Genomic DNA, 22602 nt, shown 5'->3' with positions numbered 1-22602 from the left:
CCTCATGAAAACAACGTGGCCTGTTTGAGATGGTGGAAGTAAAGTATTCCAGTCTCTGCATTAAGGAGAAACGTCGTTGCGTATTCATGTTACAACAATACAACAGCTACTATACAATTTTATGGAGGAAATGATCTGCTCTTGGTAACCATTACAAGCTGCCCTCACGTGTTCTCATTCGATTCCCCCAAGTATCGTGCGAGCGGAGCATAAATTTCTATAACTTACACTATCTCGTTTCGTGCATTCAGAACTCGATGGTTAATTCTGTGAACTGAATGGGACACTCATCATCCTGTGGTGCTAGGAGAAAAGCAGCAGAGCCACCCGCTCGTCTTCTTTTTTGCTGTTCGTTTGGACTTCTTGTCCTTGTTGAAACCATTCTGATGTAAGCCACTGGTGTCGAGGATCTCCTCTCCGTGCACCCGTGTTGCGCTCCTCCTTGTCATGGACATCGTCTTTGTCACGGTAGAATCTCCCATGGATTGGTGCGAGTCGCTGTCACGAGCATCTTCCACCCTATCTTTAACATTCTCATTGGACAAGGAATAAACTTGCCGAGTCTCTCTGCAGAAGGAAGACATAACCATGTAAGAATTGTGCGTCGACTTTAATGCAAATGAACCACACAAGAAATTAATATAACTTAGCGCTGACCTTGAATCTCGGGGTGGCGCAGGACGTCCATTTGGAAGGTTGTTCGGATTTCTTGGGTCAATGGTACTGCCATCTAAAGTTGCATCATAACTGAGAAACTTTTGGACAGCACTGGTGCTACCAGCACTGCTACCTCGGATAATTGCAATAGCCTTGTCTAATATGCTCAAAGCCTGCTCTACCTCAGGACTAATGTAAGGCTTACTTTCAACCTGTTGCTCTTGCCCGGTTGGATGGTTAGAAGGGCCTGCTGCAAGATGATCCAGCTTGAATAATGATGCCTCCTGTTCACTCTCCTCTTCGACTATCTCACTGCTGGAGGTACTAGGAACTGTGAGAGGATTCTGCAAGATGAGATTGTCAGGGACGGCCTCAGTTGCACTTTCCTCCACTGGAGTCACCTTCGCCATCTCAGTAGAATCCTGGTGCTCACGGATTCTAACATAGAGTGGTGCTCTCAAAGCTTTCTTGTAGTCCTCATCACAACTGGCCACAGTACTTACGGCCTGCAAAGATAAGTCAACAGCAGGCGTTATCTCTTGTCTCGTAATTTGCCAGTCCCACATAACAGTACCATGAAATCTATGTAAAGCCCATAGTGCAAATCACTAAACACATTTATATCAAATCTTCATAAAGGCCTACCATCAAGGCAGTTTGCCACTGACCTTCTGATACAGTTTATGACCGCTGCCAATTAGTTGCCTTGATATGAAGTTGATCAGCCATGGTGGAACGAAATCTAACTTAATATCCATATTAGCTATAGCCCTGAGAGGAGGATTTGATTAAAACATAGAGTATCAGCATATTTACTAAACTGAAACTTGTTGAACAAAAAGTATCACAAAGGAATTACGTTTAAAAACTAAAGTACAATTACATATTTCTTAAAGCTGAAGAGTGATTTAATAACAATCTGATGAAAAAAAGGGAGTCAAGACATCATGTAAACTAGCATTGAAGATACAAAAATGATGAAAATTATTTTGCTAAACAAAAAAACTTTAAGCAGGCAAAACAAATTCTACAGCTCAAATCACAAGCACATGAACAACATAGCTTAATAATGAAAAATAACTAGTGAAATAAAAATTATAGCATGACACATACATTGGATACCTTCATACAGGACATACATACCAATTACCAAGTCACAGGTATGTCATTAAAAAATGAAAAAAAAAACTTAATGGAATTATACCATTTTCTACCAGAAAGTAATCCAGTCACTAAATCATTTTGATTCACAGAATCACTAATTTGATTCCAACAATAGCGGGGTACAATTTCAATGGTTAATGGATTGATCTGTTATGAAACTTCGTGCTCTATATCAAATATTAAATTATACAATGGAAAATAGGATTAGATGCTTTACCTGAAAAAGCTTCTTTCCTCTGTAATCCTTTGCAAAACAAAGCCTCCGACTACATCTATCCGAACAGTGTCACCAGCTTCAGGAATTCCATCCCTACCAAATCCATGTGTTTTTATATTTATATTGTCTGCATCTGATATCTGCAAAAAAGGCAATAAGAAGAAACAAATGAAATGGGGGCATGGACAATGAAGGCTGAGGATCAAGGTTCATTAAAAAAAGAAATAATCAAGAAAGTTCAGCATACGCACAGTTTTCATGATAACAATGACAAGATCTTCTTTAAGATACTCTAATTCGAAGTAGTGAAGAAGAGCTTCTCTCTCCGAAACTGGCCATGGAACCTTCACCCTTTCTTCCAAATAGTGAATGCACATATTAGTCACAACATCTACCAAAGAGAAAATCCAACTAGAACTTGAAAAAACTATGGAGTCTAAAGAAGATTTAATCTTTAGCCAACCTGACCAAAGAAATTTCTTCACCAATCCGAACTTTCTTCAAGCAGCCTGACTGCACAACTTTAAAAGTTGGAAGATTGTATTGTGGAAACCTGGAACATAACCACCACATTAGCATATGAGAAAGAAAGAAAAGTACACATTTGTCTATGCTTTTTAAAAAAATTCTGTTCAGGGGAGCTGCCATAATTTTAGTGTGCTGCAGGCAAACAAGTTTTATTTCATAATAAAAGAAGATGCAACAGCATAAAGAGGAGGACAAATATTTATAATATAGGTTATGGAAAGTAGGCCATATCATTAAACCCAATGTTTTTTCAAACATTGTCCACAAGTACTCCAATATTTATGTATATGGTTGAGAAAAACTTTATGCTGTCTTTGTCGTAACTGTAGAAAGGAACTTTGCATGAGCAATAGTGCACCATCAGGTAGTTGCTAAAGCAGGTACATGTGGGCCATATCACAGAGTGAATGCTAAGCAAAATAGGCAATATATGAGTACAACTCTCAATTATGAACATTTATGTTTTAACTCAACAAGAAATTGAGTCATGTGAAAGCACTTCGCAAAAAACAAGAAACAGCAGGAAAGAAATTGAGTGATAAACACAAGAAATTGATAATCTAATTGTCTGAAATTGTAGTGATGATTTGTTCCCTAATTTGCACAATTTTATATTAAAAAACTATACTACAATGTTCTAGATAAATTTTTTTATGCAATTCCACACACTAAAGCAAAAGCTGGGTCAAGCAGGTCCTAATGCTACCCTCATGAACTTTTGAGTAACAGATATAGTGCCCGATGATGCAATATGTTAAGAAGCGAACATCTGAAATTGTCGTTAATGAATGTACTCACCATTTTTGGTACAGAGATGATTCCCATGAAACGCATGTACCTATGCAAAAACAGTGTGCTTAAGTGAGTGTGTATTTTGAGATCATAGCATTTTACTCCTTGCTAGTTAGATTTCATACAAACATCGATTGGTCCATCAGCAAAGCCTTCAGCAAGGAGGGTGTGAAATGGGGTCCCCTCTGGTCCCTCACGATACATGACTCGTAATTGGTCCGTGTCTTGCTTCACCTACAGAACAAAGAGTAACTGCATATCATTGCAGCAATATGGAACAATTTGCATTGGAACGTAACAGATGAATTAATCACTATCTAAAAGAAGGGAGAATACATGACAACAGTGGAATCTGATGCACAGTAATATAAGAGGGACAGAAATAGCATGACGTTTGAATATCGGAAAACAGCGAGTACATCACATACACGCAATACATATTCTTTAAAACACATTACTTCAGTTAGTACATACCTTCCATTCCTTATGCGGTGCCTCATGAATCTTCGAAGGTCGCTCATTCGCTGAAGTATTTAGCATTTCAAGAAAATTTGAGATTTCTTTGGACCTTGCTTCAGTAATCAGGTCAATATCGCCTAAAAAGGGACATCAAAGCATAAGAAAAACCAAGAACAGAAATATCACACAAGCAGGCTGATAGAAAACTACTACAACCAACACAACGCGTTAACAACCATTCAAGAACCCGTCTATAAAGCCTTTCCTAGCAGTAGGATGGGCACAAATAGATAATGGGCCTGTTTGGGGCAGCTTTAGATTCTAAGCAGCAGCTGCTTGGTAGCTAGCTTCTGAGAATCTGGAAAAACTCATAAACCCAGCTTCTCCAGATTTTGGATTCTTAGTTCATTTTTCAGAATATGTAACTATAGATTCTCAGAAGCCGTGAACCGTTTGAGGCAGCTTCTGGGAAAAGCTGCAGCTAAGAGAAGCTCCCCAAACAGGACCAATGAAACAATAGAATCTAAACCACATCACATCGGAATATTTTTCAACTGCAACCATAACAGCTCACGTGCCGCACAAATAAGGTAAACTAAAGTACACCCATCATCACAACAAAATTAATTACAATAATAAGCTACCTAATGATCCAGAGAAGAAGAAACCAAATTAAGCCCAAACCTTCATCGGAGCCAGAGAGAGACGACGCCAGAATCTGCTTCTTCACCAGAGATCTCAGCAGGCCCTCGTCGGCGAGGTCGGGCAGCGCCAGCGTCCTGTCCATCCGGTCGCGCAGCTCCCGGATTTCCTTCCGCTTCTCCATGGCCGCCACCATGAAGCTCCCCTTTCCTCCCTCACCAACCTATACCTCACCCAAAACCACAAAAGATGAGAACTTTCTCTCCAAAGAGGACACCCGATCAAAGATAGATAGAAAACCACGCAATCAATCCCCAACAATTATTCCTTCTTCTCCCCCACAGAAAAAAGCTTCCATCTTTGAATGCCAATAGGAAAATAAAGAAAGAAAGAGGGCAAGAAAGCTGGCGACTTTATGCTCTCATGGCGGCATAGGAGGAAAAGCACATGCTCTCAACCTCCACAAAAGGAGAGTTCGATGCCACAAAAGGTGCCGAATTTATCCCAACTCCCAAGGAATCAATCTCCCCGATGCCAAAACACTTCCCAAAAGCTTTTCCCCGTCGAAACGCCAATAGGAAAGGAGTAGAATCCAAGCTTCCGAACCCACAGCAGAAACCACTGCTCAAAAGATCGCAGATTCACAGGCTGCGCCGCCGCCGCCGGGCCAGCGACTTACCGGTGACCTCTCTCTCTCTCTCTCTCTCTCTCTCTCTCTCTCTCTCTCTCTCGACGGAGACTACTCCGGCCGGCGACGCGGAGGCAGATGAAAGAAGCTGCTGCAACGAACAGGCGAGGAACGAGGAGGCCCAGGAGGAGGATGGTATGGGATCGTGGGAAGCAGTCAAGAAGAGGCGGAGACCAAGAAGGGGAGGAGCTCGAGTGGTAGTATAGAAGAAGACACAACTGACGAACTGGTTGGTGAAGGTGACGATGGACGCTGAGGTGGGCCCCACCTGCCAGTGGCTGGCTAGCTCGCTCTAGCTGGTGCATTTATTAATCAAGCTGGTTGCAGCTCAGGAGGGGGACCGAGTACCGACGCGACGCCGGCCATCTACCAGCAATCTCCATGGCTAGCTTTCACGGCGCATTGGCCGGCGACGACGTCGCTTTCGCCCTCGCCTCCGGCGGTGGTTGCGCCGCCGCCCGTGCGCCGGCCACGCAGAAGAAACGAAACGGAGATGGGACGGCAACGGCGTCGAACGATCGATGCCATTTCATTTTTTTTCTGCCAATAAGAAATTATTGGTAGAGCCAAACATGAAACATTGGCATTAGCTGAGTTCAGCAAACCCATGAACTTTTTTTTTTTCGTGAGCACAGTGTCCAAGGGATGTGGTTTTTAAAAAATATCTAAATTTTGTTTTAAAAATAATATCAATCTATTTTCAAGTCTGCAACACGTAACGATATACTTCCTCTTTTAGTTTTGTATCTAGGCATCCAAATTTACAAATTTGTCCCTAGCGAACTGTTGGCTCCGTTCTATTTCTAAATATACATGCCATTAATTTTTTTTTCGACCGGATGCCATTAAATTTTAAAAACATGACGATTGACTACGTCTAATTAAATTATATTACATCTAGTTTCACATTACAAGATATTTTGGTTCTATATATATTTCTCATCAAAAAAAAATATAAATGCTGAAAATTTAACATATATATAACATATTCATCACTATATTGCCAAATCTAAGGGTACAAACATCTTATAATATAAAAAACGGTGAGGGTATAGTAGTACCATTTATTTTATTGCGACTGATTTTATCATTAAAGGTATTTTACATATGACTTATATTTTACATATCGAAAGATCAAATGACATATTTATAAACGAAAAATAATTTATGAATAAATATTTTATATACATATTCTTAGTGATCTAAAAGCCAATGCTATAAAATAAAATATGATGGAAAAATATCAAAATCAACAAATTTAAGATTAAAAAATAATTTTGTAGCATAAACATAATAAGAAAGATAAGGGCGAAATCTTATCTAGAAGAGAGGATCCTTAAATTATAAAAAAATGTTCCTTACAACAAGATCTCTGAAAGATCAAAAATAAGAAAATACCGGTTATAGTTAGGGACTGTTTAGTTTCCAAAAATTTTCACTCAAAAACATCACATCAAATCTTTGAACACCTAAATAGAGTATTAAATATAGATAAAACGAAAAACTAATTACACTATTACGTGCGAAATCGTGAGACGAATCTTTTGAGCCCCGTTAGCACGTGATTAGCCATAAGTGCTACAGTAACCCACATATGCTAATGACGGATTAATTAGGCTCAAAAAATTCGTCTCGTGGTTTACAGGCCAGCCGTGAAATTTGTTTTTTTTCATTCGTGTCCGAAAATCTCTTCCGATATTCGGTCAAACGTCTCATGTAACATGAAACAAATTCATTTCACCGACTAAAATCCCCATTGGCTCTCTACAATACAAACACTGAATGAATCAAATATGGGCAGCCTAAACATGTCAGTGGGCATATATATGGACATGCACAACCAGCCATCAACGAAAGCAGACATCGTAGCTTTCAGCACAGTTGAGCATAACATCTATGAATGTCTCACTCTTTGTAGCTTCTCACACAGGTTAACTGTACATGGATGTTTTTCTCAATTTAACGAGTGCTGAAAACTAACACGGATTTAGTTGGCATATCTTGACCGATTTGTAATCCCATGGACAAATAGATGCCAATTCTGCGGCAGAATAGTCGCCGATATATATGAAGTCTTTGACTTCTAGATCAGTTTCTATGCCAGTTTTCAAGAATGAACGGAGAATGAGAAATAAAAAAGAGTAAAGTGTACCAGCGGTTTCTAAACTTGTGTGCATATGCCATCTAGATCTCTAAACTCTCAAAATGCATTTTTGGATCTCCGAACTTGTCTAGGGTGTCATATAGGTCCGAACGAGCTCCGATCCGCTGATGTGGCATGCCACGGTAGTGCCTACATGTTGGTGGGGTCATGTGGGTCCCACATGTCAATATCTCTCTCCTTATTTTTTACTCTCCCTTCTCGATTCCTCACTTCTTTGTTATGCTATCTCGTTCCCTTCTCACATGTGCGCTCGCCTGATCGGGAGACGGTTGGCGTGTGACAACGCAGGCGACGGCCGGCCGATGTCAGCGCCACATAGGCGCCATCGTGGCATGGCACGTCAGCGGATAGAGCGGGTTGAAGCCTGTTTGGATCTATTTGATACTCCAGACAAGTTCGGGAACTTAAAAATGCATTTTGAGGGTTCAGAGACATTGACGATACATGCACATAAATTTAGAGACCGCTGGTGCACTTCACTCAATAAAAAATTAGCAGTATTTTATCATGCCATGCAAAAGGATAAATCTGATCCAGCAAAAGTCATACAGTTATTATTGTTCTTATTAATTGTGCATGGACAAAAAAAAACTTGGTCACAAAATGGATTAACTAATCGATTCGCAGAAACTGTACTTTTTGAGAATCTAATTTCAAGTGAAAATAAATTATATATTACTACCATATAACAGCCAGCGTCCACTGTATTCAGATAGCGAGAGCCTCTGAAGAAATTTATTGAACCGACTGCCGTATAATTCAACAAGTTACAAAATTGCGCTGTCAAGCGTTAAACATGTCATGTTGCTTTTCAACGATCTGCAGACATTAATGGATAGTACATCTGAATCTCTTGAGTTTTAACAGTGATTTTCACGGCTCAACTAACAACTAACCAACCAACTGTTGCTGAATCTAATTCAAGCTGGCCCCATTAGCTACTTCTGCGGTGGTGAGGTCAGCTGCCTTAGATTGAACTTTGAGAGCTCTTTGTACCTCTCGACCACTCCAATCATGCATATGGTCTGCTCAAAAACCAAACAAATCCATGAGAACCTGAAGTGAGACCAGCTTAGCACAGCCTCAAGTGGTGACCAGATGTGTAATTAAAAGAATAGCTACAGTTCACACTTCAAAATAAAGATTAGAAGAGATGTATCACGTCAAATAGCAAACTAAAAAGGAGAGGGCTAATGGCATGAATCATCAGTATGCTCCTAGTTTCACTGGGATTCATAGCTTTTGCAGCTGGTACATCAAGGTTCAAGAGGCATGTAATGGGTTAACACTTGACATGACATTTAGGTAAAACAAGGACGTTGAGTCCTGAACTTGAATGGGCTGGCAAGCCGTATAAGTATAACATTTGGAAGAACAATAAAAGAATGTCAGTTTGGATCACCACGGACAGTTTGTGTGTTACTAACAATGTACCAGTCAACATCCATAGACTTGGTAGAGTTAAACAATAGTGAGTAAGCAAAATAAGCATAAACAAATATTTTCTAAGTCCATTTTATTAATCCAATGTTCCAACGTATTGGGTACCATCAGGATGCCGTAACGAATCAACCGAAAAGATGACCCCAAATTATAATCATGATCATAGCCTGACGTGGTCAGTTTATCATGTATATTTGCCATAATCTCATGTCCATTACTAGGATAAATTTACAGTGTGGCTTTTGCCCAGATAGAGATCATGGAGCAGTATATGTTCCCTTCACTCCTGAATAGCAAATGCCAACTAATCATTATTATGGTGAATTTCCAAGACAAGCTAAAAACTGCTCCACTGACCACACTCTCATTTGCAGCAGGTTTCGGTATTGGTTAATTTAGCCACAAAGCAGTATGCAAAATAACATTAGTGAAAAATGGAGTATGGATTGCCAAGTGGAGCTTCCTCAGCTTGTTCAAGCAAGTGATTAGGATAACAACAAAAAGAGGAAAAGACTTCAATTAAAGGATTGTATTTCCCCTGTCTAATGGTAGTATTCATTTAATGCAATCGAGTAGGTATTCTTCAGCAAAATCTGTGGGACCAAGACTAGCTTTCAATGCAACTACATGAAATGTGAAAGAGCAACAAATTAAAAAGCTTAAGAAAATCGGTTCTTACAGAATTAACCTGCTGTGTTACTGAGTTTGAACCATCCATTGTACTAGAGAAACATGGGCCAGACATTTAAATCTTAAAAACCATTGCTGGAGCTACATAGGCTGTTTTCAGAAATCACATTCTAGATTCTAAATATATTATATCATTTGAATAAGCAACTGATTGGATGGATTTTCAGTAAAAGTCATAAGATGTGCTTGGTTTTTAATAGAACATTCATAGGGATTACGAGCCATAACATTATAAATCCACTACCAATCAAAATCATTAAGGGTAACATCGTTTACCTTAGCAATCTGGACAATAATAGTCCTGTCCGGATTGTTGAGATCAACCTTATGAGGTTGAGGTACAGATTTTGCTACTGTGTTGATAATTTTCATCCTATCGATTCCTGTGTTCGACCTTGCTTCATATAATACAGCAAACTGCAGGTATTAAAAACATCCAAGTGAAGAAACACAATTATTTATAGCAAAAAAAGAGAGAAAGTTTGATTTAAATTTTCTTATTACAATTGTCAGCTCTTGCAGCCGCATTTGCAGCTACAAAATGTGGTGTATGTCAGATATACTTTGCATTGGGTGAAGAAAGGGAATATAATATTTGCTGCATCACTTCTATGAAGGATGGCTTGGTCTATAGCAATACACTAATTACTCATTTACAGATACTAGTACCAAATCAGCAAAAACAAAGAACTGATATTTCCATTGAGTCTTTGACTAATAAGACCAATATGACCATACACGAACACATAACTACATAGACCGCGTTCTTCTCCCTCTCTTACTAACCCATATTCTCTCGTTTTTCACACATACGCTTCCTGAACTGTTAAACGGTATGTTTTTTGCGAAAATTTTCTATAGGAAAGTTGATTTAAAAAATCATATTAATCTATTTTACATTTTTTATAACTAATAATTAATTAATCATGTACTAATTTATTACTACGTTTTTTGCGCCGGATAACTAAACTACAACCGAACGCGGCCATAGTCTTATTAGCATATGAACTATTCCTTTTATTAAATGGAAACGACGCCTAGCGTTTACATATGATTATAGGTAACATTTAGCTAGGATGGTTAAATTCAGATTGAAGTAACAATACTTTGGGGGTGTGTAGATGTGTCGCGAACCAAATGAGTGCCTTACTCAGTCAAATATGCCTAACTTGAGTTGTGGCATGGTGAGGTAAATTGTAGCAGCGAACCAAACAAGCCCTTCCTCTCCAATGAAGTTTAGAAAGGTCTTCTATTTGGACAAGTTGAAACAGAGATCTTACTGCTCATATCATTTAATTGGACACGGCAAAATATGAATAAAGCAACCAAAGACAAAATGACATGGCACCATGTTTATCACCTCTTACAGTTTTACTAGACCAAGTTTTCCCAAGTATCCAAGTCCCTACTAAAGGATTACATAAATATAATATAGCAATTAGGTCAGAAGGTCACCTTATATATCGAAGAAGATTCCTTTGGAAAGTATTTTTCAACAAGTGGAATAATTGCTTTTGTTATTTCCTCTTCTGATGCATAACATGTCACCTCAGTGGGCAAAACCCTCAGAATAAATCTAGCATACATTAAAAGGGAAGTATAAAAACAAGCACAACTGCCTGATACATCTATAAAAAATTTGCAATATAATCAAATTTGAACCTGGACATATGTTTACGAGTTGAAGCAGCTGATGACATCATATTCTGTACGATCTCAACAGGGCCAGGGTCTCCATCTCTTTTGTGCATTTGAATGAAGATACAGCCATTGCAGCCCGAATCAAGGGTTGCAAAAAGTCTCTGTTTGACACACAATGGTTTACATCATATAAATTAGTACATAATCCACTGGGGAAAAAAGAGATGTTGGAATTGGCTATTTTACATTGTTACTATGCATTAAGGAATTGGGTGGAAGAAACAACGACACGCTAGGTAAGAGTCTCAATAAGCATCAGCTCCAAATTCACATAAACTGTTGCTCAAATTAGTGGGATGTAATACATTATACATGCCACTCATCAAAATTAGACCCTTACGAGATTTGTTGCCAAACAAATGTTTTAATGTATTATGTACTTAAATAGTTACACATGGTGCACAGTGATGTTGTAACAGACAAGCAGTACTAAAACAAAACATGTAGAAATGAATAAATGATACATACAATAGTTTATCTCTCAAGCAAGCTAGTACAAGAAAAACCTTTATCCACTACAAGGGGAAAAAAACAAAATTTAGGATCTGACCAAGAATGTGGAGTGTTTCAATTAATCGATTATTAAGCAGGAGAACTTAATCACAATATTCTAAGCTTCATAGGTATTTAAACCTTAAAAAACCATGAGTCATTAGGGGAAAAGGCAATGCAGTCAGCAAGGAATTTAAAACAAACCTTTTTCCTATCCCCAAGCTCCTTCAAGTCTTCATCAATTAATTCATCAATGGGTTTATCGTTGGACCCTTTTGCTTTATCAGTGGACTCTGTTGGTCTCTCAGCAATCTCTTTTGGTTCTGTCTGTTCGGATATTGGAGGATCTTCTACACGCTGTTTCTTTACTTTTGATTCATCAGCATTTTCTACTCGCTCCTCATTGTCCTTGCTGGGAACTACAGGGGTATCAACCACCTCTTGCAGCTGCTCAGATGGCGTGGTCTCACCTTTTCCTGTGTTATTTGCATCATCAGCCACTTCCTCTGAATGCTTTTCATCCTCATCATCTGAGGAATCAGTATCCTCAAATGTAATCTTTTTGTTCAATGGTTTGTCAGGGATGCTTTTGGGCTTCTCGTCCGATCCTTTCCCATCCACCAGATCTTCGTAGAACTGCAGATCCAACAATTGAGTGTCATGGGCGAGGTTCAAACCAGCAGATACGAGATATATTTTCTCCAAGAAAGACAAAATAAATTAAAAAAAAACTATGCATGCTCTACGGTCACACAATATGAAACATGACTAACAAACAAGCCAGCATCCAAATCAATTTCTCATTTCAGCTCATCACTTCATTTGTTCAAACGTGGACCATGAAACGACACTGGATAGAGCATGACACTAACATTCAGCTTCAGCAAAAAAAACTTGTGCCGCGGTACATCCAAATCACAAGCTTCAAACACCACGAAATTTATGAGCTCTAGCTAACCACACGCAATCGCCGAGCCGGCAGCAAGCCTGTCACACGGCATCATACATACTACGTCGCGGAAGGAAGGGAGTAGCTAGCAGGGCTTACGGAGTCGAGCAGGGAGAGGGCCTCGCGGGTGGCCTGGCGCTCGCGGCCGCCGTCGCAGGTGATGAAGAAGCCCTGCACCCCGGGGCGCAGCGGGTACGCCCCCTTCCGCACCGGCTTTCCGTGGGGGAGGTACTTGCGCTTCCTCCCCTTGGCGACTCCCCCGCCGGCGGCGGCGGCGCTGGGGTTCGGCTTGCCCTCGCCGGAGGCCATCTCGTGGTGGGTTTCTCTAGGGTTTCCGGCGAGGTGGGTTTTGGTGGGTTTCGGGGATGAGTGGCGGCGGGAAGAGGGGAGGCCGGATCGTAAGGGTAACTATCGACAGTTGGATCAATTTTTGAGAGATGGGCTGAACCGTTGGATCAAAGTTGTGAAGAGTCCCTTGGAACGCAGAAGTTTTACAGGATTTTAACCTAAAACAATTTGATTGTTTAAATATTTCTAGCTTTTTTTTTTCTTCCAACCGAATGGGTCCTGAGGAGGAATTTTAGAACGATTTTTCATACAAGAATTGTGTGATCATTATATGAATTATGTGTGTGGTGATAAAGTCTAAAACAGTTCAAGATTTCATTTCAGGTTTGTAAACAAAATTATGATGTACTCGTATTTACCGGAGAGAGTTCATTTGACGTCAACTATCATGTTACAAATCACATTATCACTTACATGATATGAAGTGCCACGTGAGATCTATAAGGGAAGATGGTTTGGAAACCAAACATCAGATTTACAAATAAAAAATAATTTATGAATAAAAATTATATATATATATATATATATTCTTAGCAATCAAAAAGCCAAGACTGGAAAATAAATTTCAGTGAAAAAAAATATAAAATCAACTTCAAATTTAAGTTTAAAAATTCAAATTTTGGCTTATAAGAATAAACGTAATAGTAAAAGATAGGGCAACAATAAGACCAGCGAACATCTCAAAGTCATGTTTGGAGATCTAAATCCCTACACAGAACTCCTTTATATGGGATGTTTCATATGACCAGCAACAATAGGCAGGCAATCATAAACATAAAACTCCTGGTATGGACCTGATTCCAATTCTTGTGGAAATCGGAAAATTGTTGGCATTCCGAAATGAAACATTAATCATCACCATATACGAAAACCCTTGCGACATTCCATAGAATACCTTACTCTGCTCTCGCTGAAACTTGAACACAGGTCATTAATTTCGAAAACATGTCAAGGTAAAAGTATGAAGCATGACAAAACCAGAAGAGAGGGGAAACTAAAGATGACCAAAATCATGCTGCGACCTGCACAAAATCTCATCTAGCATAGGCTTTAATGTTGCATGGAAAGGATTCGGCCGTTCCAAAGAAGCATACCATCCACACACACAAATAGACAGAAAGACTGGTATCAGTTGAAATCTAGCAAAGTGCAACCTAACTTTCCATAATCTCTAGCAAGGGATAGCATGTAGGTATGCCATTTGGCTTTACTGGCCAGCAGGACCAACAAGAACGCCCTGTGCAGACCCTTCCTTCTTGCTGCCTTCTTCCTCAGCATTGGTATCTGCCTTCCGGATCCTGATCTTGTACTTCAGCTCAAACTCAGTGATCTCCTTCTTTTTCCTCTCCAGTGCTTCATGCATGCGAGCGATGAGCTCATCAAGGCCCTCCTTGTTACGCTGCACCGCAGGCAAGACTTCCTTGATGGTCCTTTCAACTAGGACTCCACCAATCATTCTGTAGCAGCGCCTTGAGTGATCCAGTGGCTCGATTGCAGCAATCACAAGAGAGTGTTCACTGACTTCCATCTCTAGCTCTGTAATCTTGGTGTAAAGTTGAGTCATCTCAGAGCGCATGTTCCCATAAGTTTGTGCAATTACTTGCTCATTTATGGCTTCTTTGTCGTCACCACCTGCTTTGCTCGCCATTTTCCTTGTGATGAAGTTAACAGCAGAAGGATATAAACAAGACTATATCCTGCAGAATGAAAAATGCAGTTTTTTAGCACATTCATCAACCAATAAACACATGCACATAATAGTGATAATGTATAAACATTACAATGTTTTACACTTCATGTCAATATTTGATTCAATAACAATTAACATTACTTATATGGATGTTATATAAGTACTACAAAGTCAACCAAGACAAACAAATTACTGTGGAACAAACAGTGACGGGACCAACGGTTAGGAAGCATGCGTGACCAATCGAACAACCGCAACATTTCCGGAAATGGCAATAGAAACATAAAGAATTTTCTATGCCTTGCATGAAGAGGTTTAACACTTTCTAAATAAAGAAGTAACCTGGCTTACAATTCAAACAAACAGACAGCTATTAATTCAGAAAAGGCCAAACTGGCTTACAAATTAAAGAACAGGATTACCTATCTATCATTTCAAAGAAAATCCCTCAAAAAATTCAAATGTAAATATAGTAAAATTGTAGTGTAATTACATTGTAACTTGAGTGTGACTAAAATATAACTAGTATGTAACTAGGGTGTAATTATCAAAAACCACGTCATAGCGTAACAGTACCGTCCTTCAGCTTAAAAGCACAGGGCGCAGGTTTGAGTCATGTTGCCTGTGCGCTGTCTTTTTTTTTTCTCTTTGAAATGCCACTTGCACAAATCTCAAAGTAAATTCTAGGGTCTAAAATTAGAAATATTTGATCAAGAATTTCGGTCAAAACAGCCAGCTACTAATTTGGAGGGTTTACTCGGTTGGTATGGCTTGTTATATGTCCAACTAATAGGAAAAAAAAGCAAGATTACACAAATCATGATACACGCCTTACATCATTTTGGTCTTAGATATAGGGATGGAATATATCCAGACAACGAAACGCCCCGCTGGGTCACTATGAGCTCTCATAACGAATCACCATCCAATCTATCCAGGTCTTTTAGTAACTACAATGAATCGGTTATCGTCACTTGCATCGACAGACTAAGCAATTGGTCCCGAGCCCTCCATACATATAATAACATTAGTATGCGATGGAGAATGCTTGTCGCCAATATTTACATTTACGGGCACAGTCAGATCCTCCTCGGCCTTAGCAAGTCTATAAAGATCAAACCAACATCACCATCATATATTCACATGGCCAGTGTGGACAGCTCGTGCGGTTCATCCAAGTTTCAGCACTGGAACACACATTTCACACAACGTATATGCAAGAATCACAAACGAAACAGTCTACTTCCGTCAGGAACAGCGAAAATCGCACGCGCTGCACATGCGAATTCGTCCCTAAAACCTCCCCTGCTTCCCACCTTGCAGTAGCGAACGCGGACAGGTGCAGAAAAAACGTACGCGTTCAAGCAGTAAAACATAGAGATAGCATTCCATTCCTTAATGGCGGCCACATCGGGCTCTCCCAAACCTCTCCAGATCAGGAAATCAGCAGAACTTGGGTGGGTAAGGGTTTGGACTAACCAGCACCGCGTTGCTCCAAGGGAGGAGGTAGCGGGCGACTCCAACCGATCTGCGGCCGCCCGTCCACGAGTCCTTCCCCCACCGCTGCCCGCCCCGGCCGGAGTCGACGCTTCTCAGGGGGGACGACGGCGGCGGCGGAAGGTGCGCCGGCGTGTGAGGTGGCGGCGTGGTTTGGGAGTTGGGACGAGGAGGTGTAAAAACCTAGGTGTAATTTGCGTCGTGGCCCCTGTGAATTGGAGTATTCACATGAGTAATGGGCTAATGGCACAGCCCATTAGTGGGATTGGTCTTTAAGAGAACTGGAGTACTTGGGAGTGGGACAGGTTGGTGAATCCTCCAAATTAGTAGGCCGGCGTTCTTTGCCCCCCTAATGAACTTATCTTATTTTTTTTCACGCGTATGTTTCTCAAACTACTAAATAGTGTATATTTTATAAAAAAAATTATAGGAAAGTTGTTTTAAAAAATCATATTAATCTATTTTATTTTTTTAATAATTAATAATTAATTAATCATGTATTAATCTATTACTACATTTTTCGTAGTATGGATAAGTTAACCTACCCCTACCTGTCAAATGCAGCCTACCTCATGCTTGTTACAATGAAGCTATATGTTTTTATTTTGGAAGGGACATGTGTTATATGGAGATGAGAAATACTCCGCGTGATCAGTGATTTTTTTTACTTGCATAGAGTAGACTTTTATATTCTCGATGTGATATGCGTTTTTTTTCTTTTTTTTAGTGTGCAGGTGCGATCATTCATTTTTGGGGGCCATTTCTATATTTTCATCGCAAGTTTGTTATTCTTGGGGAGTTTATTTTTAGGGTTTTTTCTATATGTCATGTGTATTAGATATGGGCTCAGGTTACCCCTTGTTCCAGGTTGGCGCATGGTGATCAAAAGGCCTCACTGAATAAAACCCCTCAAAAAGAGGAGGGATCGGGCTTGGAGGGCAGCCAAGTGGTCGAGCATGCGAGGGGTTGGGCCGACCCCAACCCTTCAGGGCGTGAGCAACGCATTAAGGGACCCACCCCGTGTCAAGGGCGACCTCGACGCCCAACCACCACATTTATTATGATGGGAGGACACCTGGCACGCCATTACCGTCTTCATGATAGGCTTAGGCAATACAATTTTAGGCACACGCCCCGCCTTACACATCTCCTTAGGAAGAGACCAGGAGAGACGCCCCATTCTGACAACACGGTGACTTCTTCGCCGTTGCAGGGATAGCCTGTCTCCTCTGTGTCGTCGTCACATTAAATGCGTTAGACAACCGCAAGAGAGAAGTGGTGGTTTCCCTTTTCGAACCCTTGGTTTAGGGGGCGCCGCCCACTCCACCTACCAACTGACGGATATGACCCGATTTAAGTGGCATGGTGTTAAGTTGACCAACAACAAGCCTCTATAGCAGTCCTAAGAATGATGATGGCGTGCCATTTGTCACCACTTCACTCGACCTACGTGCGGGAGTTATAGTTTTAATTAATCAGGGATTATGCTTGAAATTAGCGGCAAGAAATCATCTATAGACCTCGAACGTTGTCACACACAAACATACATGCATATATGCATGCAAATTCAAAAGTTCAAACATTCAAATTCCCCGCTATACTCTATTTTCCAAGTTTGTCCATTCTCAAACGGTACGAAACGGAAAAGTTTTTGGCCAATGGTAAACAATCCCCCAAAATTCACATCATTGCCAGCCTAGTTTTTTTTGCCTCGTAAAAGAACACCTCTGGATGCGTGTCCCCACACGTCAGTGACCTCCTCCGCAGCAGAGCCAATCCCCCTGCCGCGCCTCCCGCTATTCCTTTCCCTTCCCGCCACCACTCAAACGTACTACGGGAGAAGTCCACACCCGTCAATGACACGTGGGCCCCAGGCGACGCTCGCGACATATGGCCCACGTGTCTGCGACACACCCGCAAGCCAACCAGCACGTGAGCCCGTACAACCCCCACTACGCGGACGAACGTACTACGCCGAGTGCTACCCACCCTCACGTGCAGGTGGTTCCCACGGAGGGGTGGACCCACATTAGTGAGAATATAGGTAATGGAGCGCGTGTCGGAGAGGGAGAGCGGGTCGGCTCACCGCCCGCGGTGAGCCCCGCCCATAAATCCACCGCGCGAGGCGGCGAGAAATCTGACCGTTGCGAGCTTTCCCTCCTAAACCCTCGCCGCCGCCGCCTCGGGGAAGCCGCGCAGCCGGCGAGGAGGCGTCGGGCCACCGTCCTAGCCATGGTGAGCACGCGGGGGGTGCCCGCCGGGGAGGGGGCCGCGCCGGCGGCGCAGAAGCGTCGGGGACGGCCACCGAAGGCACCCCCGGCTCCGGCGGCGGAGGAGCCGAGGAGCCCGGTGTCGCCGCTGGTGGTGGCGGCGGCGGAGTCGCCGGCGGAAGGGTACGAGCGGGAGAGGGAGGCGAGGATCCGGGAGAACATGGAGCGGATGCAGAAGCTGGGGATACTCGATCTCGCCAGCCGCTTCAACCGGTCCGCGAGCGGGTTCGCCGGCGGCGGGAGCGGGAGCGGTCGCGGGAGGAGGAAGGCGCCCGTGGCGCCGGGCTCCGTCGGTGCGGTGAAGACCAAGCCTGCGTCCCCGTCTCCCGCACGTCGGTCCCTCAGGTATAGAGCGATTCCTCTTGGGTGAAGGTTTCCCTTGGGGGTTTATGGATTTGGTTGGTGATTTATTGGACGAAGGTTGATTGGTGATGGATTAAGAAATTTCTATGTGTGTCGCGGTGATCTTTTATGCAGTTTAGTTCCTTTTCCATTTGGCGGGTTTTTAGCAAAAATCTATGCTTGAGTGGTCTACTGTTGATTGATGATGGATTGAGAAATTTCCATGCGCAGGAAAATCTCTTCTTTTATGCAGTTTAGTTCTTTCGTGCCTGCGGATCCATGGACCATGGTTCAAACAATCCGTTACAGTTCTTGTCGAGTGTCTAGAATCAATATCCATTGTGGCATGATTAAGCTCACTTACTACCGTTCTTGTTTAGCAGTATTATTTTCTCTCCCTTTTGCTACTTGAATCCATACATTGATTTCATTACGGCTCATTTCAGTATTAATGCTCAAATATTTTATTATTAATTTTACCTTGCTCCTCTTAGTTTGTGCGCGAATGTTACCTGAATCTGTATCCTTGTTAACAAAAGCAACTCTCTACACATAATCCCATTACTTAATTTTGTGATTAACATTCGTAATATTCAAATTATCAAATGCTAAATATGGTTGCAACGCGATGCTTTTCTGCCAAGGATTCTAAAACCAGTGGCTACAATTGTTACATTCTTGAAAGTGTATTGCTTTCTCATGTTTTACTGGCAACTAGTTTGTTTGCCACAAATCTAAATTTCAGCGCTTTAATTTCTTGTATGGAGTATATATGAACAACAATATATATATATATATATATATATATATATATATATATATATATACCACACCCGTTCATTCAATCTTGGCCTTTTACTGGTTTATATAGGCATGGTTTAACATGAATCATCTTGCTTTTGTACATATGTTTTTTGTAGGCTGAAGAGCATAGAGCCTGTTAGCTACTGTGAAATTCGGACAAAAAGGGATAAGGATATTGAAGGTGGAAACTCTGTTGTAATTGAGGTTGGGTCTAAGGAGGAAGTTTACACAGAAGAGCATGATAAGCTTTTAGGTACTATTGTGGAACCCTGGACTCTCTTTGTGGATGGCTATGGGAAAGATGGTAAGCGCATTTATGATCAAGTGAGGGGCCAAACCTGTCATCAGTGCCGGTAAGTTTCCTGGATGAAATATATCGCAATGATGTATAGCTGTAGTTTCGCTACAGGTTCCTTTTGCTTACATAAGGTTGTGAAATGGGATGTGCAACAGGTATACTTTGGTTGCCTTTCTTCTATAAGATTATCACTAATAGGATTTGCAAGAAAACCTAAATACATGTTTAGGAAAGACAATTAAAGAAACACTAAGTTAGTGTAGCAACTATTTTTTTGTCTTTCTACATAAGAATTTTCTAAGTTTACTTTCATAGATGCTGTTCGTTTTATGTAATTGTGACATCATATTTAATGAAACTGTTGAAATAATATTTAATGTTTCCATGATATAGGCAGAAAACTCTTGGCCATCATACAAGGTGCTGTAAATGCCAGATTGTCCAGGGGCAGTACTGTGGAGATTGTCTGTACATGAGGTGAGGTCTTTTATGTCATACCATCCCAATTATCCAGTGGTTTTGTGAACATTATGTTCGCATCTGCATTCTTGTTGCTATTGTTTATTACTGCCATCTTTATTACATTATGTTTGCATCTGTATCTTCTAAGGTTCGAGTCAGTATTCAAGTTACAGGGACAACACTAATTGTTTTGCAACTTCAAGTTTGCAAATCAAAACAGAATTTTCAATGCTCACATTCTAATTTGTGAAAAAAAAAAGAATTTGTTGTATTCAAGTTTGAAAATTTGACTTCTGAGTTTGATGCAAACGTAGGGGATTTTATGAATTGACAATCACCTACCCGTTAGCTTTTCATTTGCATTGAACTATCAAAGTTGAAATTATCAGCAGTATGTCTTTCCAAGTAGTAAAGTCCCACACCCTCTTTGTAGGTTTTGATGATAGGCCTATTTAAACTGACTAAACTTGCTCATTGAGCCAGCTGTTGTTACATTTTCTTTCACATGCCATTTTTAGATTGACACGTTTAGTTAATGCAGATATGGTGAGAATGTGCTGGAAGCAAAGAATAATCCTAATTGGATATGTCCAGTTTGTCGTGGTATTTGCAATTGCAGCATATGCAGAACTAAAAAGGGGTGGTTTCCAACTGGTTGTGCGTATAGAAAGGTACTGATATCTCTTTACACAATTGGAAACACAAAATGCAAATCTGATGTGTTCATTTATTTTGTTTGTGGCACTTGCTCTACTGTCAAAGTGCAGTAGGACAAGAAACTAAATAATGGATGGTCATTTATCTGGTCCTTTACTACTCTAGTTTGCAAACATGATATCAACAGTTCTGATCATGCAGGTTGTCAGCCTTGGGTACAAGTCGGTGGCTCACTACCTCATCGCAACACAACGTGCATCAGTTAACCCTGGAGACTCAAGCTCAGCTGATTCAAACAAGGTGGCAGCTACTACCAAATCAGAAGCCTCGTCCGCATCTGAAAATGCTCCAGTTTCTAAGGACAATCAGGATAACACAGAACTGAGCAGCAAAGCTGTCCAGGTCAAAGAGGCCGACCACCAAGTGAATAACAACCCCACTGATGACAGCGACAAGGATGACAGCAGGAGCGAGTCTGTGGTGACATCTGATTCTCAGGATTGTCAGGTTAATCTAGAGCATGGGTGTGCCACTCCATCCAAGCCATGTGGTCCAAAGAAGAGAAAGCTGGTCGAACGGAGCCCTGACTGTGTTGCGAGCAGACTGAGGTCTCATTCCAACAGATCATGAACGATCATATGAGCACGACAGTTTCTTTTGGTGCCCAGTGCCTCGGTGGTCATTACCTTTTGTGACGAAGGGCAGGTTTACTGACGTTTGTGTTTTAGGTTCATCTGCGTGATGTTTCTGGTGCATTTTGTGTCCGATCGTCGTAGTTGCATTGCTGCATTGTGATTATAGTGTCCCCACCTTTTGCTTCAACAATGATGGCTGTGTCAAGTAGTCCCTATGATTATGCTTCCAGGTGTAATATTAATATGCTGTCACCGCAGTTGATGGTTTAAATTTGTCCCTGCTTGTGATATGGAGATCCGACTGACTGATACGCCTATATATCAATTCTCTAGCAATCATATTCATATCCTGGCTTCTTAGTTTTATTGGCTTAACTTTTAAGCTGATTTTTTTTGGTTATATGGTGCTGGTGGCTTTTAAATCCCAAGTTCAGATAAGCTAGTTTTATGGGAAAAAAAAACTACAGAACTGTCGGTGATATCAAAACTAGGGTTTCTTTACGAGTGGCTCGCATCGTCTTATGACATAGGGCATGTCATGGAGAGTGGTAGGGTGGCTCGTTGCCCATCAGCGTGGCACACACTATGTTCCTAGCACCTCATTGATTGTATTTAATGATAGGCATGAGTTGAGGCTAGAGATTACCTTATCAATCGCATTTAATGCTGGGCATGTATGTATGTTTCGTGAGGCACTTGGCACCTTTTGTCCAACACAGCAACATTAAATTTTAAGTGAAGGTTCCTGAGCACCTCATCGATCGCATTTAATATTGGGCATGTGTGGTGCCTAGCACGTGAGGCACTAGACACTTTTTGTCCCACGCCGCAACATTAAAATTGATCGGAATATGCCCATCATTTCTTAGGTAGACGTGGAAAATAGAGGTGTTTTCTATTGGATCCCCTCTGTCCTATCATCATTATCACCTAAACTCATGATGTCTTATATACTATGATGATTTAACTTAACCAACTATTCTCACCAACCAATGGGGTTCACCGACTAGAAG

At 41.1% G+C, this 22602-nt stretch overlaps 4 protein-coding genes across 6 annotated transcripts; 1 reads left to right on the top strand and 3 right to left on the bottom strand.

Annotated features, from left to right (window-relative positions):
- Positions 1-39: 39 nt before the first annotated feature.
- LOC102703433 lies at positions 40-5360 on the bottom strand. 3 transcript variants are annotated; one of them, XM_040528719.1, is made up of 11 exons: positions 5070-5360; positions 4502-4682; positions 3833-3954; positions 3484-3592; positions 3365-3404; positions 2502-2591; positions 2290-2389; positions 2039-2178; positions 1326-1428; positions 658-1163; positions 40-567 (listed from the first exon to the last, which is right to left on the bottom strand). In XM_040528719.1, the coding sequence occupies exons 2-11, from the start codon at positions 4653-4655 to the stop codon at positions 291-293; spliced, it is 1641 nt and encodes a 546-aa protein (XP_040384653.1). In that variant the 5' UTR covers positions 4656-4682; positions 5070-5360; the 3' UTR covers positions 40-290. The 3 variants fall into 3 exon arrangements, with proteins under 3 accessions (XP_040384653.1, XP_015697949.1, XP_015697948.1); XM_015842463.2 differs by having other exon boundaries at positions 5139-5360; XM_015842462.2 differs by having other exon boundaries at positions 4918-5359.
- A 2661-nt stretch (positions 5361-8021) lies between these two features.
- On the bottom strand, positions 8022-12974 carry LOC102721598 (THUMP domain-containing protein 1 homolog). The gene is made up of 6 exons (XM_006663471.2): positions 12686-12974; positions 11842-12273; positions 11107-11246; positions 10900-11020; positions 9721-9861; positions 8022-8336 (listed from the first exon to the last, which is right to left on the bottom strand). The coding sequence occupies exons 1-6, from the start codon at positions 12893-12895 to the stop codon at positions 8250-8252; spliced, it is 1131 nt and encodes a 376-aa protein (XP_006663534.1). The 5' UTR covers positions 12896-12974; the 3' UTR covers positions 8022-8249.
- Positions 12975-13957: 983 nt separating this feature from the next.
- LOC102703726 (probable prefoldin subunit 2) lies at positions 13958-16331 on the bottom strand. Its single transcript, XM_006662914.3, has 2 exons — positions 16104-16331; positions 13958-14631 (listed from the first exon to the last, which is right to left on the bottom strand). Exon 2 carries the CDS (start codon positions 14580-14582, stop codon positions 14142-14144), a length of 441 nt encoding a protein of 146 aa, XP_006662977.1. The 5' UTR covers positions 14583-14631; positions 16104-16331; the 3' UTR covers positions 13958-14141.
- A 1947-nt stretch (positions 16332-18278) lies between these two features.
- On the top strand, positions 18279-21930 carry LOC102721320 (cell division cycle-associated 7-like protein). The gene is made up of 5 exons (XM_006663470.3): positions 18279-18736; positions 19654-19890; positions 20229-20312; positions 20839-20968; positions 21156-21930. The coding sequence occupies exons 1-5, from the start codon at positions 18354-18356 to the stop codon at positions 21582-21584; spliced, it is 1263 nt and encodes a 420-aa protein (XP_006663533.1). The 5' UTR covers positions 18279-18353; the 3' UTR covers positions 21585-21930.
- Positions 21931-22602: the final 672 nt, after the last annotated feature.

The sequence above is a fragment of the Oryza brachyantha genome, chromosome 11, assembly GCF_000231095.2.
Source record: "Oryza brachyantha chromosome 11, ObraRS2, whole genome shotgun sequence".
NCBI lineage: Eukaryota > Viridiplantae > Streptophyta > Magnoliopsida > Poales > Poaceae > Oryza > Oryza brachyantha.
The sequence above is the reverse complement of the archived record's forward strand: the minus strand, read 5'-3'. Positions and strand labels throughout refer to the sequence as shown.